This window comes from Cricetulus griseus, chromosome 5 (assembly GCF_003668045.3).
Source record: "Cricetulus griseus strain 17A/GY chromosome 5, alternate assembly CriGri-PICRH-1.0, whole genome shotgun sequence".
Classification (NCBI taxonomy): domain Eukaryota; kingdom Metazoa; phylum Chordata; class Mammalia; order Rodentia; family Cricetidae; genus Cricetulus; species Cricetulus griseus.
Window position 1 is genome coordinate 40793683 of NC_048598.1, and position 17627 is coordinate 40811309.

Genomic DNA, 17627 nt, shown 5'->3' on the forward strand with positions numbered 1-17627 from the left:
TCAAACTCAGCTGCGTCTGCAAAAGCAGTGCTCTTAACTGCTGCTGATCCATCTAGCCCCAAGGGCTTTCCTTTTTTGTTACTATGTTTATGCCATTTATATTATTCAGAGCTTTAATTTTTAAGAAGTAATTCGTACTACAATTTTTATAATTTCACAGTACATTTAATACTACTATTAAGCTGCCTTCAAAATATGTAAAAATTTAGGCTAGTAATATTTTCTTTGTACTTAAATACTTGATACTCTTCTGTTTAGAACATTATGAAATACTAGTATTCCTTTAAAATCTTACATTTTGTATATTACTCTTTTTTCATATTGAGCTTTGAATTTCTTTTGTGATGGATTATTTTAGAGAGGTAGATCCCTAGCATATTACTGAATGCCAGTGTAATTTTTAATTAGGAAAGGATATGGGTGGCATTTCAGTTCTAAGAAAGATTTCCATAAATGTGTATTCTATTGAGACAGAACTTCATCTAGTGCAGACCACTTCCCCTGTTTTCCAGAGAATCTAGACTCACTGTCTTCTAGAAGTACTCCCTAGAAATGAATTGACTCCATATGAGGAATTGCAAGCTTACTCATATTTACATAAAAATTTGTGGAAAAACACAATACCTCCTGGACAAAGAAACAGTCTTATATGAAGCTGGTCACTAATATGTAAAATGGTCCAGTTTTAGAAATAATCACGTGTATGCTAAAATATTGTCAGTTTTCTCTGACATGGTTTCTGGATCACACAGTGTCCATTGCTTTTCGAGCCTGGCAGCTGATCAGGATGGGAACTAAGATGAAGCCACACTCCCTTGGCTTAAAAAAAAATACCTACATGCCAGAACAGAAATATCAAAGAGCTTGCTAGTGGTGAGGAAGCCTTCCTGAAAAGAACAATTTAGCCAAAAAGAAAAAAAACTACTAGTGAAATGTGAATCCAATGGCAGCAGAACTTACAGAAACACAAGACCTGTGGAATGTCCTTTATCCCCATCAGGGATGTGAATAGCTGTCTCATAGCAAATGGTACATATAACTGTGGAGAGATATCAGGGTTGAATATGATTAATAAATTCTTAGGAGCATTTTATGCAGATTATTTTTTAACTTAAGGATGCTAAAATCCCAAGTTTCTCTATAGAAAATTTAATAATTCAGTTGAGAAAAACAAACAGATCTGATTTTGGCTTAGACAAATTTCTGCCTTTTCTAATTAAAAAATAAATGACTTTTTAAAAATTCCTTTTGAAAGTTGGTACAAAATCCTTACATAACTGTGCGCAGCGACGGGAGTCTCCATATTGAAAGAGTTCGGCTTCAGGATGGAGGCGAATATACTTGTGTGGCCAGTAATGTTGCTGGAACCAATAACAAAACAACCTCTGTGGCCGTGCATGGTAAGAGAGACCCAACATAATTGTTTCCAAACCTGGTTCAAAACAGGGTTCATAGGTTCTAATCAAATAACTCTGTTCCTCTAATTACAAGAGGGAGAGCTTTCTCTTAATTGTTATTTTATATTTCTTGAACAAGCTCTGCATTGTTAATGCTGTTTCCAGATTTCCCTTTCCTATGTACACAAAAAGACATTTGAGGGAGTCACGAGCCAAGTCTAGCCAAGGGCTTTTGTGTGTGGTTTCTTAATTGATAAAAGTGAATTCAGACCTCAAAGAATCATGTTTAAAAATACATTTTTAATTTCAGACAAGCTGAACTTATTGTACCATTCAAATTGCCTTAAATTGCCTTTTTTTTTTTTTTTGGATTGTGCAACAAACATGTCCTTACTAGTGAGCCCTCTATGTTGGAGCTAAAAATGACCTAAGTTTTGCTAAAGGTTGTTTCATGTGTCATGTGTTCCAAGCAGTCTTCTTTGCATGTTAAATCATTTAAAGGTCACAAATAGGAAAATTCAGAGACAATCATTTTTTCCAATTGTAACAATTACCAGGCTTATTTTTTATAATCTCAATAACAATAATGGACACCTTCATAGTTTGACCAATTCTCCTAACATTATATATTTGTTTTTAAGAGCTTGCTATATTGTTTTATCATGTAATATTAAAAATAGATTTATAAACAACAAAGAATGACTTAGGAAGAAAGAACAGAGAATACTTGGTTTACTCAATTCATTTGCTCAATTTTATTTATAACATGAATTGGGAACTCTACCGGCTTACACATTATGTGTTTATCTGTCAAAGGTTTCAGTGACTGTAAACTACTTTGTTTTCTATGCCTGCTCCCCCACCGGCAGCTTTATGCCAATAGCCACCAACACCGCTTGACATGTTCTTGAGAAGTTTCAAAGAAATACCCTCAAATAACTCACACATAGTCATAGCCTCCAATAATAAAGGCATATTGGGTTGTGTACCATTGTGGGCCTGTTTTTAAAGAACAGAGCATCATTTTCCTGGAGGGTGCTATGGACTGGCTTAAGGATGCAGCCTTGGAACATCCTCATGTCATCTCCCTTTTTCTCCTAGTGATTGCCTAGGCAGTTGTGTTGAGAAGGATTTTCACTTGCAGATTTCCACTGGCAGGGAGGAGTGATAGGATATTTTAGCTATATCAGAGGGGGGAGAAGACAGACAACCCAGTGACCTGATATAATGAGACACAAGATATTTTAATGTTCATGTTAGTCCAAAACAATCAACTGATTTAGTCAATAACACTGAAGAATCAGCCCAATGATTGGGTATCAACCAAACCTGGCACAACAAAAAGCATGGCAGCTTTGTGCTTGCCTCATGTTAATGAGGAGTTCATTTTTTGTCATATCCACTCTCAGGAATACCTACGAAAGATGCTCAACCATTTCAAAAAGGAAGAGATAAAAAAAAATGAAGGAATTCAAATGCAAATGCAGATGGAAAGAACTAAATCTAATTGTCACGTTGCTTTATGTAGACTCATGATCTGGAGAGAAGCTGTTCCTCCTCCATACCCAGATGTCATCAAGCTCCAAAACTGACTTAAATTTGCAACTTTTCTTTACTACTGTCTAACTTAATATGGCTTTAAAGACATGGCATTCCCTTATGTTGCCACAAATTGACAGCATATTTGAGAGCTGTGTATTCTGTCATGATCCTGGAAATTAAATTTCTTGCTTTCATGAGTAGCTCAGTGTTCTTGCTTAGAGCTGGAGACTCACTGCCAAGTCTTTAAGACAAAATTAGCTGAAGACTAATTCCAGCCATAGGAAAGTATGAGTGCACAGGGTACATCATTTTAGCCTTCCAAGGAGCTTTTGCACTGGGGGGTCTGTGGTATCTTCTAGCAAATTTCTATTCCAGGGGAGTATGACATTTCTGGAAAATTCTGACTTAAAGCAAGAAATGTGGTAAGCAATTGAGCTCTGGGGAAGACATCTAGTCTCATCTTCCCACAGGATGCATGCAATAGGAAGATCTGGAAACACCAGACTTTCATTGTGCTCCTTTCATTAGAAAATGTTCATGTATGGAAGCCTTCATCAAAGTTGTTGTGTTGAGGATACGGTGTGTTTGTCATTTTCGGTGCTTATTGGTTCTGACTAAGAACAAAGGAAACAGAGCAGGTGCTTGGTTTCCCTTTCCTTTCACGGCTGGTCACATGCTGCTAAGGTCTCTCTGGCTTCCTCAAAGCAGAAACATGGTGTTCTTAACTGAAAAATGTTGCCTTGTCCTTTATGTTATCATTTTAAAGATAAACTCCCAACATCTCTCTAGTTATACTAAATTCCTTTTAAGAAACAACCATTTTTATCAGTTCAATTTAGTAAAGCACTGAGTGGCTCTTGTGGATATTAGGGGTGTTTAATAAGTGGTACTAAGCCACTCATTTATTTGGGAGTGGGCTTACATCAGTTCATTGAAGCTCAGCAGGTAGTGGCCAGTAACCAAAGAGGTATTCCTAAGAAATATGTATAACTGTTAGACTATAATCTATCTTGAATTTTAAGGAAATAATTGATTTTATTCAGTCCTTTTATATTTTTCTCTAGAGAGGTCACCATATTAGACATCACTTAACACTTGGTTTTAAGCTTTTGTTAGATCTGTGCCAATTGTACTTACTGTATTTTTGCCTTATATTCCCTTACTAAGATTATGTTAAATTGCAGTTTTCATAAACATTAAGAATATATTGAAAATAAAACATAAAAAAGAATATATTGAAAATGTTCAATTTTAAGAATATGATACTAAATGGGAGTAAAGGTACTCAGATGCCAACCTTACTTCTGTCTCCAGTTCTGCCAACCATTCAGCATGGCCAACAGATACTCAGCACAATTGAAGGCATTCCGGTAACTTTACCATGCAAAGCAAGTGGGATTCCCAAGCCATCTATCACCTGGTCAAAGGTAAATTATAGATCTAGTGGCATTCCCTGACATAGTGTGTGGGATGGCTTGCACAGTTGTCTCTGAAAGCTTCAGTAGGATATGAGCGAGTAAGACACAAGAGGGCAGGAAGTTAAATCAGTCCTCTACTGAGCTGGCTTCCTCTGTGGCTGACATTACAAGTTTCAACATGCTGGATATCCTCCCAGGAGTCACATGAATAGGAGGATGCCTTCCTACCCTGTGATGAGCAGGAAGTGCGATGTTGGTCCAGGACACGTGTTTGGCTGTCCTGCCTGTAAAAGTTGGAGACTGTGAGAAACACAGCCTGTGGCAAATTGTGGAGCTGCCCACTGGGGCTGTTGTGAAATCAAGACAACCAAGGGAAGGTGACCAGGAGGGCTCTGCTACACATGTAAAGTGTTCAGAACAGTTCTTGAATACAGCCTTTTGCACAGTACTGTTTATTGTTTTGTTAATGTGTTTCAAACATCTGGTAGGTAACTACATCAAAGACAATTTTTATGATTAAAATTTTTATTCTGAATATATATATATGTATACACACATTTTATAATATGTACTGTACATACATTACCACAAGGAAAGTAAATTATATATAGTATAATATGTAACAATCTTCATATATTGATATCAATTTTTTTCATTTTGTAAGTAGGTCATGTTTAAATCCTGTAAATGTCCTTATGAAGACTTTGAAAGTCCCCACTCTAATGAAACTCAGGTACACAGCATCCCCATTTAACTGGAGGTCAGGAAAGCAATGGATCTGAAGAACCCTTTCCTACCAGCACTGCCTCCTTCTCTATACATCACCAACTACGGAAGGAGGGACAGAAATGGGAGGTCATGTTCTTTCAACAGAACTACAGGTCATGAGTATATCTCCGTGGTTCTCCACTGCCCACGTAGTAAATTCATTTCTAATGACCCCAAATGATTTTTGACTGAGTAATCTTAGTATTCAGCCAGACAAATAGGTGAGGGAGAAGTCACTGACTAGGGTCTTGAGGAAGCCTCATGAGACTTGTGGCCCATGAATGTAAACTGAGCAAGAGACTTGGTATTCACCAGAAGCCACTTATTTGAAAAATATTAATAGAATCTCTTATTGCAGATACTTTTGGCACCTGGGGATATTACAATAAGCTGAAAGGACCACACTCTAGACTTTCGGTCTTTATAGGTGGGAAGTAAGGAAGACAACATGTGCTAACCTAGAAAGAAACTCTAATCCTTACAGAGTGCTTACCTACCAGGCCTTGGCTTGGGTTCAGGTCCTGAGATGGGGAAGGGTCATTGGCACTAGGAAAAAGTCGCATCAAAGACCTTTCTAAGGTCCCTTCCCAGGGATGTTGCTGCATGGATTCCATGTATGGGCAATGAGTGTAAGACACCTCTACAAATCCATGTATTCCCCTCTACATTCCTATTGTGTGGTTGGGCTTTCACTAGTATTCTTGCATTGATGAATCCCTAATTTACAAAGAAAGTCCATTCCTTCTGTGAGTGGTCACAAAGGTGATATATTTCCAAAAAAAAATTAACTTGAGTCTTACAGATAAAATGTACTATAAAATCATGACACACAATTCATATAATGAGAACCGCCAAACCATTTGTAATTTCATCTGATTTTGTCATCTAAAAAAAATCTATGAAGCATGGAGAAATTGATGCTAACTAAAACCTATATAACATCTATATACCATTTTTACTGTCTAGACACAAAATTACAACAGTGAAGCTATGCCTCAAAGTTTACAGCACCTGCCACTTGCAGAAACATGCCACTCTAAGGAAAATGCAAGAATGCGTCTTTCCAATGAGTCATGCTATAGCCAGGATAAGAAGATAGGAATTTGGACTCAAAGCCTAACTATTGGAGTTCTAGGCAAGCTCACCTCTTGACTGACTTAGTGATTTTGGAGCAAGTTTCTCTACCCACCTGTGTGCAGTAGGACTCTGAATTGGAAACTGTAGGGTTCAGCAGTTTCTGTTTATAAGACTATGTGAGTGTTACAACACTTGATTCACACAAGATACAAGATTTTCTTGCTGGTGTGCACAACAATGGCTTTGGTGATACCATTCACCTCTGCTATGGTTATGGTATTGTTGTCCTTTAGATGGCTGTACAGTATAGGAATGGCTTGGGATGGAGGAATACCACTTATAGTGCATTTGTTTGTCTAATTTCTCTTATAAACAATTCCCTTCTAATTAGCCCTTTTCAATTTTTTTACCCCTTTGAGGTATTTTCCTCTCTCTTCCTCTTGTAAATAAAGCTATTTCTTTATTATCTTTAAAAAATAAACATACTTTGTTTTGTTTATAGAAAGGAGAGCTGATTTCAACTGGCAGTGCCAAGTTTTCTGCAGGGGCTGATGGGAGTCTGTACGTGGTGTCACCAGGAAGTGAGGAGAGTGGGGAGTACATCTGTACAGCCACAAATGCAGCTGGCTATGCCAAGAGGAAAGTGCAGCTGACTGTCTATGGTGAGAACCACCCAAGGGAGGTTTCCCTTTGAAATAGCCTATACATACCAGATCTCATAATTTCTTCCATAGCAAGGTACCCAAAGGTACTTTCAAAGTGGAGCTCTCCCCTAAGCTGGCATTGCATAAACAAAGATACATTTTTACTTTCACTGCCAACCCAAACCACCTCAGCCTAGATTCTGATTTGCAGGGCTGTAATTGTATAACCTTTTGGAACACTTCCATGCTATTTTCCCAAGAAGTATGCTTACTATGTCCAACTTTTTGCAAGGACAGCAGTTGGTTGAAAACCTCATGAAGCCAAGCCGCAGCTGTGTCCTAGGTAGCAGCCTTCTGCTCCAGGGAGTACTGATTCTGTGGGCAGAACTGAGGCCATCTCAGCTGACCACTTCTCAGTGTGCTGAAAAAGATTACTGAAGCTCACTCCTCATTTCCGTTTAGCTCTCTATAAGTGTAGTAATAGGAAGTTTTAGGTATACCCCGAATCTTGGGAACCAAGATCTTCTTGTAAACTACTTAAGAGCATTAGAACCCTAGGTTTTAGTTGGGCATTGGTGGCACACGCCGTTAATCCCAGCACTCAGGAGGCAGAGACAGGCGGATCTCTGTGAATTTGAGGCCAGCCTGGTCTCCAGAGTAAGCGCCAGGGTAGGTTCCAAAGCTACACAGAGATACCCTGTCTTGAAAACCCCCCCCAAAAAAAAAGAACCCTAGGTTTCAGTGTAAATGAAACTACTTTGTTTTTAATGCATCATTTTTCCCTTCCCCATCTTGTGTTTATTTTATTTTAGTAAGACCCAGAGTGTTTGGGGACCAAAGAGGACTGTCCCAAGATAAGCCTGTGGAGATCTCTGTCCTAGCTGGGGAAGAAGTGACCCTTCCCTGTGAAGCTAAGAGCTTACCCCCACCCATTATTACCTGGGCCAAAGATAGCCAACTCATCTCTCCATTTTCTCCAAGGTAAGAGTTCTGGGGAGAACAGCAACACAGGGAGACATGAACTGCTGGGGTGATGCCCGCTAAGGCTTGCAAATCTATCAAAATATAACTTACCGCTGAGCTAATTCATAAGCACATCTGAGTTATGTATACCTTACACATCAGTTTCCAAGGTCGTAAATGCTAAGACAGCTTTGCCACGGTTCCCACTGGTGCATTTTACTAGGTAGTTATTGAAATGGAGCAGATTTGTGTGTGGGGTTCTCTCAGCCCTGCTTGTGTGCAGCTCACAGAATTCCATTACTCCCAGAGGTAGTAAAACACAACAGGCACTGTCAAAATTAGGACTCGACTTTCATTAGCTGGTTTTGTAAATCTTTCTGATTAAACTCATCCATAAATAAGGTCCATTGAGATGATATAATTTGTAGACTTACTGACACAGTGAGAAGAATTCCAGGGCTTTAGGACACAACCATTGTTGCCATCCAGTAACGAGTTTAAACTTATCTGTGTCGTGTAAAGGTTACCTAAGTGTTTGGCTTTTTTTTTTCCCAGAAGACACTTTTGAATTCCATGTCTTTTGTTTGTACAGTGGGTTGATACTTACCTGGAAGAGTTCTATGAGATAGTGTGCTGGAGAGATGGTTCGGTGGTTAAGAGCACTTGCTACTCTTGCAGAGGACCCAGGTTTAATTCTGATAACCCACATGGCAGCTCATAAGCATCTATAACTCTAGTTTCAGGGGACCTGTTACAAACTTCAGACCTCTGTAGGTGCTGCACAATGGTGCACACGCATACATACAAACACTCATCCACATAAAATAAAAAAAATAATACTAAAATTTGATTATAGCTGCTTGCTTTCATTTGTTAGGCTTGCTGGCATATAATCGAGAACTGTGAATTTATATGCATATTCTTTTCAACTATTGGTGGCAAAAAAATAACTGGAACAACTTTACATAATTCTAGTCTTTGGTTGAAAGAATTTTACTGGAAGTTATAAAGTAAAATACAGAAGGTTACTTATAAAGCAATTCCATTGCATCCTTCCCCCATCAGGCTTTCTTTCCTTCCTCCTCTGTGCAAACTTTCATCTCTGAGTAGTTCAGAAAACTGCTTTTAAGGTTTCAATTTTGTTTTTCTGGTCTGCTTTGAATTTGCTCTCCTGACATATAATATATTATTACCACTTTACTCCTTGCTTATTGCCTCATGTGCATTCACTGTTACACCCATGGAGTCAGCATATTCAATTTAACTAATCTACATGTATTCTACCTTTTATTTAACCATTCTCCACCTTGTAGATTCTTGTGGATTACTTTTTTTCCACAAGTCTTTCAGTGAAAACCTTTTAATGTGTCTGTTTGTGTGCACAAGCGTGAGTGTTTTAGAACCCGGAACGTAGAGCTATGCTGGCTTGTCAGAACAAATTGCCCCTTCCGGTCTGGTAGGCCTTGCCATTTGCTCTCCAGGGGAGGTTCTCATTTGTTTTCCACAAACACAGTGGTTCTCAACCTTCCTAATGCTGTGACCCTTTAATACAGTTCCTCATGTTGTGGTGACCCTCAACTGTAAAATTATTTCTTTGCTCCTTAATAACTCTAATTATGCTACTGTTATGAATTGTCATGTAAATGTCTGATATGCAGGATGTCTGATATGTGACCCCAGTGAAAAAAAAAAGATCATTCGACTCCCCCACCAGGGCTCACAACCTCAGGTTGAGAACCACTGCACTAACAGGATGCAATGGGACAGGCTTTGAAGCTTTGACTGATTTAAATATTTCTGCTATTCTGTGGGATATTTGAGTGGTTTTAATTTTCTTGGGACTGACTTCAAGTGAGCATGGGGTGCGTGTGTCTGTGTGCTGATCACTCTCACTGTCTGATTTGCCTCTCCATGGTGGCTTCACGGTTTTATGGTGACTTCTCTTTTTCTTACTATGTGAGGACATTTGATGTTTGCTTTTGATAACAAACTTTTGTCTAATGTATAAACTGTCATCTGTTTCTCTCAGTCAGTTACTGTGGTTTTAAGTTTATTTAAGAATGGTGTGTTTGAGGATAAGTTTTCAATATTTCCAAGAAGTGCAAAGAATTAAAACTTATTCTCTAGAGACTTGCATTTCTTGCATCTTTTTTGAGATTATATTCAAAATCTTAAATATTTTATACCCTTTTTAAAGTATTTATTTTTCATGCTTTAGACTACACCATCTCAATTATTATATTGGGTATGATATTAAGCTGTACTGTAGTTTTGTTTATTTTTCTGAATTTGGAACCTCAATAACCCAAGATCATTTTGAATAGTTATATCCTTACTTTATGGTGTACATTTGTTAGTTTTCTGGGCTTGAATCAAGGACTTTATTCATTCTACGCAAACACTCTAACACTGAACTGTATTCCCAACCCCTTTCCGTATGTCTCTCAGTACTCCTCTAATACTGAATACAGCGTGTGTTCATGCATGCATATGTCACTCTGGGTGTCTCTGTTCTTTACTGTGGTTTGATATAAGTCTTGATATTAGGAAGGTCTATGTGGCTATGACAGCCCCTCAAAAGGACTTTAACAAAACTTTAATAATACTTAATAACACCTAGTACATCATTATTTAATAAGTTAGATATTAAAGATACCTTTGAAAATATGTAGTTCTGTTTGTCTTTACTGGAACACACTGAATTATTTGTGAAGCATTGAAAACAGTAACAATGTTTCAGTCATGAAGTCACAGATAAGTTCCCCAGTGCCTCTGGAAAAAACCTTCTGCCTGTTCTACTGTGAGTAACCCTAGTTAAATTCACTGAGTTACAAACATGCACACACACTCACACACACAATGCCTCTCTAAAAATCCTTACACCCATGCTCCTTTGTGTAACCCTTGTTAAACTTACAGACATGGGTGCGCGTGCGCATGCACACACACACAAACACACACACAAAGACAGACAGACACACAGGACATGAAGATAGAAGGACCACTACTTGGGAATATATAGAACGTCAGTGAAAGTCAGTGGGAGATAAGAGAATTGTAATGGCAGTAAACACAATGAAAATACTTCATATACACATATGAGCATAAAATAAAATCCACCAGTGTAACATATCCTAATTAAAAACACCTGAAAAAGAAGAAAAATAGATTTAAAGGTAAAAGAAACCTGATTTCCTCTTTTTAAGAGCATCATACAGGATACAAAAGACAATTAGGAAACTTTTGTTTTTATAGCTCATAGACATGTGTTGCTGTGGAGAGGGCTGTTTCAAAAGTTGCTTGCAGCACAGCACAGTCATTTCACACCAATGAGTGACTGCGAGGGGATGTTCTCGTTGTCGTGTTCTATGGTCTGATGTGTGTGTTTTCCTCTTAGACACACGTTCCTCCCTTCTGGCTCAATGAAGATCACAGAGACTCGAATTTCAGACAGTGGCATGTATCTTTGTGTTGCCACAAATATTGCTGGGAATGTGACTCAGTCTGTTAAATTAAGTGTTCATGGTGAGTATTGAAAGGTCACGGGGTGCCTTTGTCCATTGGCCCACAGTGAAGCCTGTGTGATGGTGAACATTTATGTTGTATGTAGACTAACTAGAGAGTTCTGAACTATAAGAATGTGATTTTCTTTTATTTCCTCTGAAGAGTTTGTTGCCTCTCTACAAATAACTCCCCCCTTTTCCATTTTCAAATGAAATTAATTACATTTTTGGATCTCAGTTTTTCTAGATGTGTGGCCACTTATCTCTTGTTGTTGTTGTTGATATGTAGTGGGGGAAATGTGTTTAAAATGTTGAGAGCTGGCCACATTCTCACAGAACATGGTACTTTTTAAGTAGTCACATTTGACATATAAAGAACTCAGAAACTGGGAAATGCTTCTTTCTGTTGTTATTTGAGGTCTTCACACTTCTCTAACTGAAACGTTTTAATTTATCACAGTCCACCAATTATTCTTCCCTTTGGTGCTGATTGTCTATCTCCATGGCAGGTAGTGTGTAAATACCAAGTATCTAAAGATCAGAGGAGATTGTCTGAGATGATATTAACCTGGCTTTATTTCTAGACCAGCCACAACAATGGCATCCCATTGAACTGGAATTTTGACATCAGAAGAGGGTCCTATCATTTACCAACTCCCAGGCATTAGGTCTATTCCTTAACCTCTCTTATCTTCAGTGTTCTCTTTTTTTTCACAAAATCAAAATAATAATGCTTTCAAACTTAGATGGTTTGTGACTGACAACCCTGAGAAAGTACTCATCAAGGGAAAGAGAATGGCCCTTTTTACAGAGGTACATCCCATGATTAGACTTGTCACTACAGTACACAGTGCAAAAAGATCTTTTCCTAGTGTTCTTAAATTGTCTAAATACAGGCTGTGTGTAAATTTTGTCTCTGAAATCAGGGAAAAAAACTTCAAGAGCATTTTCTTAAGTGCCTGTCTTCAATAAAGGGCATAAAAATTGACTCTAGAGAGGGAATTCTGTTTTGCTCTGTGATTGTAGAGGTTCCTGAAAGGGCTTTTAACCTTACATTACTTATAAACTAAAGGAAACTCACTATTGTTAAGTGCTTACTCTTCACCAGGTTTGGGATTAGGAGTATTGTGTTTATCATTTCCTATAATTCTTGAAGTGTACTGGTACTGTGCCTGTAAAGTTTACTTTGCCTGGATTGTTAAAGAAATGGGCCTCAAGAGGCTTGCTGGCACACCCTACATCCCACAGCTAATAAGTGATTGTCCTTTTCTTTTTGTGTGACTTCTTGGTAAGGCATTCTCATTCAGAGTAAAAAAAAAACATAGGAATTTTAAAATATTTGATGATTAATGCTCGGTTGTGATTTCCAGTTCCTCCAAAAATACAGCATGGGACTAGACACATAAAAGTCCAAGTCAGCCAGAGAGTAGACATCCCATGCAATGCCCATGGGTCGCCACCTCCCTCGATCACCTGGTTTAAAAGTGGAAGGCCCGTGCTAATTGATGGAGCACAACAACCTAGTAATCCAGATGGAACTCTGAGCATCGAGCAGGCTGTGGTATCAGATGCAGGTGTATATACATGTGTTGCCACAAATATAGCCGGCCGTGATGAAGCAGAGCTGACGCTACATGTCCAAGGTGGGTTTTGACATAAAACATGCATATCTGGTAGAATGAAGATGAGAAGTTAAACAAGACCTTGCAGGATGTGCAGTCACAGATCTCTTTAGGGAGATTTCTACATATAACTTTAGCTTTGAAGGGAACATTATTCAGAAAACAAACGAATGATACTGTTGCTAAAGCCAAATGAAATTTTTTTGTTTACTTTTGAAACTAAAGTCACTGGTGTATGTAATGGGAGTGGTCCTATGTAATGGGCCACCCAGCATTTCTGGGTTGAGAGAAATTGCAGCTGGAGCTGGTTGGAGTAACATTTCACCTCATACCTCACCTCAGTTGATCCCTGAGAGGTCATGGCTCAGTGCTCCTCTATTGTTCTTGGCTTTATTGTGAGGTTTGTTACTGAAGTTGGGCCAAGTGTCTGTCATGTTCTAGGCCATGGTGATGAAGTAGTGACAAAAAACTCCTGCTTTCTTGAGCTGTTCTAGTGTGAGAAGACATGAAACAAGCAAAGAAAGAGACAAGGTTCATAGTTAAGGAAAGGCAGAGTGGGTAAATTAAAATAGGATTACTGTTCTGGCAATTGATTACTTTGGCTTGGGTTGCCAGGGAGGAATTCTGTAATTTGCTAAAGTAGTATTTAGGCTGAGGGCTTCCTGCCTGGCAGACACCAGTCACTAGAAGTTTTCTGTCTCATCCTGCCAGAGGGAAAGTCATACAAAGGCAGGAAGTAAAGATGAGCAGGTATAGAAATCAACACAACACTTAGCCCTTAGTGACTGGGACATCCCAATTGCTGGGGAATGAGTGTATAGGATGCTAGTGGTGAGCTTATTAGTTCATTTATTCACTCAATAAACCTTGTTAAGTAGAGGAGGGAGGGGGGAACTGGGATTGGAATGTAAAACATTAATTAATTCAAAAAACCTTATTAAGTGCCCATATTTAGAATCAAAGGAGAAAGACATTTCTAATACTCTTTCAAATCTCAGAGATACAGAATTACAGATTCTACACAGAGGTTGCATAGAGCATTAATCCAAATGGGACTGTACTCAAAAACAGTACACCTATAAGAAACCTATAAAATGGTTAAGAGCAGGAAGGTTTGAGTGGGGATGTGAAGATAGCAAGTTACAGATATGGGAACATGCATAGTGCTACATGATCGAACAACAGACATACAGCGGTGTTTGGAGACAGGAGACATGCAGAAAATTACTAGGTGACCATAACACCTGCATCAAAGGATAAGGGAACCAGAATGGGAAAGTGTTCAAGGGAAGCTAGAGGCAATATAATTGTTTTTGTCCTAGAACCACCTACAGTGGAAGACCTGCAACCTCCTTTTAACACTCCATTCCAAGAAAGACTGGCCAATCAGCGCATTGCATTTCCATGCCCTGCAAAAGGTGTGTAACGCTCAGAGGTACCGGTGTGGGTAGCCTGTGGGTTTATGTGATATGGCTACATTTCTAAATCTCCATCTGGAGGTTTTAAAATTCTACCTGCCAATCCTTGCCATAACATTTGAGCACAACTGAAGCTCTCCTCTTTCAAACAAGTCTTTGGATTGGTATTTTTCCATTGTCTGTGTTCTATTTCTCTCAGAAAAAGGATCTCCCAATCATTCAAGCTTGCTTAATCTAGGTTTGCTTTTTGTTATTGTTGTTTCTTTTGTTTTGTTTTTAAGATTCCTCAAATCTTTTTTTTTTAATTTTCATTTCAATCTTTCTGGAAATGTTTTCTTATTTAAATGTTGCATTTGATATGTTGACAATATTCCCTATTGTATTTTTTTTTTCAAGCCAGGGTTTCTCTGTGTAACAGCCCGAGCTGCCCTAGAACTGGCTCTGTAGACCAGGCTGGCCTTGAACTCACAAAGATCCACCTGCCTCTGCCTCCTGAATGTTGGGATCAAAGGTATGAGCCACCACTGCCTTGTACAATATTCCCTATTAATTACAGTTAGTAAGGGGTATAAATCAGGGTTATCCCATCAGAAGCATTTTATTTTAACCCATTTTTTAGCCCCCCCTAGGTCTACTTTCACTGGTAATTTTGGCACTAAGGTGCATGTACCATGTATCTCCATGGCTTTTAAAAACCCTTTCTAAAATACTACCACATTTTCTGCCAGGAGCTGGTCCAGTATCTCTCCATAGGGGCATTTGAGAGAGCCATTGTCTCTGCCATCCTTACTCTGGGTGCCAAGCACACATTATAGACATTCTCTCACACAGGCATCCATCTACAGCAACTCAAATTTGCCTCGTGGCAGTTCTGGCAAGGTCCAGGCAGGTTTCTTTGCAAAGCCTCCTGACCTGGGCAGGAAGGCTCCAGGCAGCTGCCGGTATCACTGTCCCCTATGAGTATTTCTTCTTAGCTGTCCTTGGAGGTGGCAGCAATTAAGATAATCTGAGCTGCCTGTGTTCAGTAGCAAAACTGTTCCACTCTCATCTATAGCTATCTCCAATATTTGAAGAAAGATAACAGATTTTCCAGACATCTGAAAACTTATCAGTAACAGTTCTCGGAGCCATTGAGAACTAGAGAGGCAAGACTTGAAGAAGGGGCAGCTTCAGAATAGTGTGAGTCCATGTAGGCCCTGTGCTGTCTGCTACCCCTTGACCCTACCTGTGGCATAGCCGCTTTACAGTTTGCTTGGATCCCTTACACTCAAGCTAGTTTCCTTGACTTCCCATTTCCATAAAGGAACCATCTTTTATTAAGTACTCATTTCATCTGAAAGTTTTCTTGGGTGCATTCAAAAGTAGCTAGAGAAGCCAGGTGGTGGTGACACACACCTTTAATCCCAGCACTGGGGAGGCAGAGGCAGGTGGATCTCTGAGAGTTCGAGACCAGCCTGGTCTACAAGAGCTAGTTCCAGGACAGCCTCCAAAGCCACAGAGAAACCCTGCCTGAAACCACCCAACACACACACACACACACAAAAGGTAGCTAGAGGATTTTTCTTGTCTTTTATTTTAGTGTGTGTGTGTGTGTGTGTGTGTGTGTGTGTGTGTGTGTGTGTGTGTGTACAACTTTGGGGATTTGGGCCTCTCCTTCCACATCTCTTCTGGGGATAAAAATCAGTCATCAGACATCAGAGCAAAGGCTTTTAGCCACTGAGCCATCTCATTGGCCTACTATTTATTGACTTTGCTATGGATTTCATCTTGGTAATAGTTATTCTAGTACTTATAGGTAAAGACAATTCTCTGATTTCTTTTGTTTGTGTGCCCATTTACTTTTATGTGTTACTTCAATAAATGTCACTTGCAAAGTCTGACTGTTGTCTACAAAGAAAATAGTGGGATAAAAGGAAATGATTAGAACCTTTGGTTTTCACTCTGAATGTGGACAGACAGCTGGAGATTATCAGGTTTACTGTCTTTTCCTCGTTAGTCAAAATCTTACGATGATCGAGATTAAATAGGCTGATTTTTTCACTTTTCTTACAAATATGCCTTTCATAATCACTTTTATAAGATTGATTAATATTGAGTGTAGCTTCACCAGTACATTGCATCCATTTCTTCCATGCTTTCTGCCTTTATCTTGGATTGTATGTACTACTTTTAATGTGTTTATTACCTTATTGTTGATTGCAAGCAACATTTTATGGGATCCTATTGGTTTTGTTTAATGTGCTTTGTCTTCAGTATAGGAATTAATCAGGTTTTAAGGCATTTAGAATAGTGCACTTAATTTTTTTTTAAATTTTCAAATAAAGCATTTGCAGCACAGTCACTGTTTTTCTGTTTGTAATATCCCCTCTGGCTTTATTATGTATTCATTTTGGCCCATAGGTGTGTTACTTCCATTTACTCTGCTATTTACAAATAAATCCAGGAAAGTATTTTTTTTCCTCATTGCATTGTCTACTTCTTTCAAAGAATTGAGCTGTTGTCTTTTGACGAGCAGTTGAGATACTGAGAAGTGTATGTAGGCAGTGGAAGCTCTGTGTGCTCACTAAATAGAGTCTTTTTCAAAGTCACTACAGCTACAGGCCACACTTTTCCCACATTCCTTATATACTCCATTTGGTTGGGCAGGATCCTGTCATATTCCTGTAACAACACCACGTCTTTGCTCTGCCTTACTTTACTCCCAGTCTCCCTCTCTATCCTGTCAATTTGATGAATACACATTTTTTCACTTCTACTCACTGTAGTGAACACACCAGGAAATGTTTTGCTTATACTCTGAGTTTTCTGATTAAAAGCAACTTTGATCAACAAGTAGCCACAGGTCTGAAGACTGATTAGGAATTAGAAGCATTCACGAACTACCATTAAGTCTCTTCACTTTTATCATAAAAATGGCACAGTGCCTCAGGATACACTTATGGTCATAGCAGGAAGTTTATCTGTTCTTGATGCATTTGATTTTTTTTTTAGTATTTTTCCAATTTTGTTATTAAAAGGATTTAATTTCCTATTTAGGTACTCCTAAACCAACCATCAAGTGGTTACACAATGGCAGAGAGGTGACAGGGCAAGAACCTGGTGTTTCTATCTTGGAAGATGGTGCACTGTTAGTCATTGCTTCTCTTACACCACACAACAATGGCGAGTACATCTGTGTGGCCATCAACGAAGCTGGGACCACAGAAAGGAAATACAACCTCAAAGTTCATGGTAAATATAGACAAAAATGTTAAAACCAAATAGCAGAAAATATT

General features: G+C 38.8%; 1 protein-coding gene across 1 annotated transcript in view; it reads left to right on the forward strand.

Annotated features, from left to right (window-relative positions):
* Positions 1–17627, forward strand: part of Hmcn1 (hemicentin 1) — a 439469-nt gene that overhangs the window by 240356 nt on the left and 181486 nt on the right. Inside the window, exons 19-26 of the mRNA XM_027417405.2 lie at positions 1256–1400; positions 4254–4366; positions 6705–6864; positions 7659–7827; positions 11207–11334; positions 12683–12955; positions 14257–14352; positions 17389–17583. Coding sequence (XP_027273206.1) covers positions 1256–1400; positions 4254–4366; positions 6705–6864; positions 7659–7827; positions 11207–11334; positions 12683–12955; positions 14257–14352; positions 17389–17583 — 1279 coding nt within the window. The remainder of the gene's footprint in view (positions 1–1255; positions 1401–4253; positions 4367–6704; positions 6865–7658; positions 7828–11206; positions 11335–12682; positions 12956–14256; positions 14353–17388; positions 17584–17627) is intronic.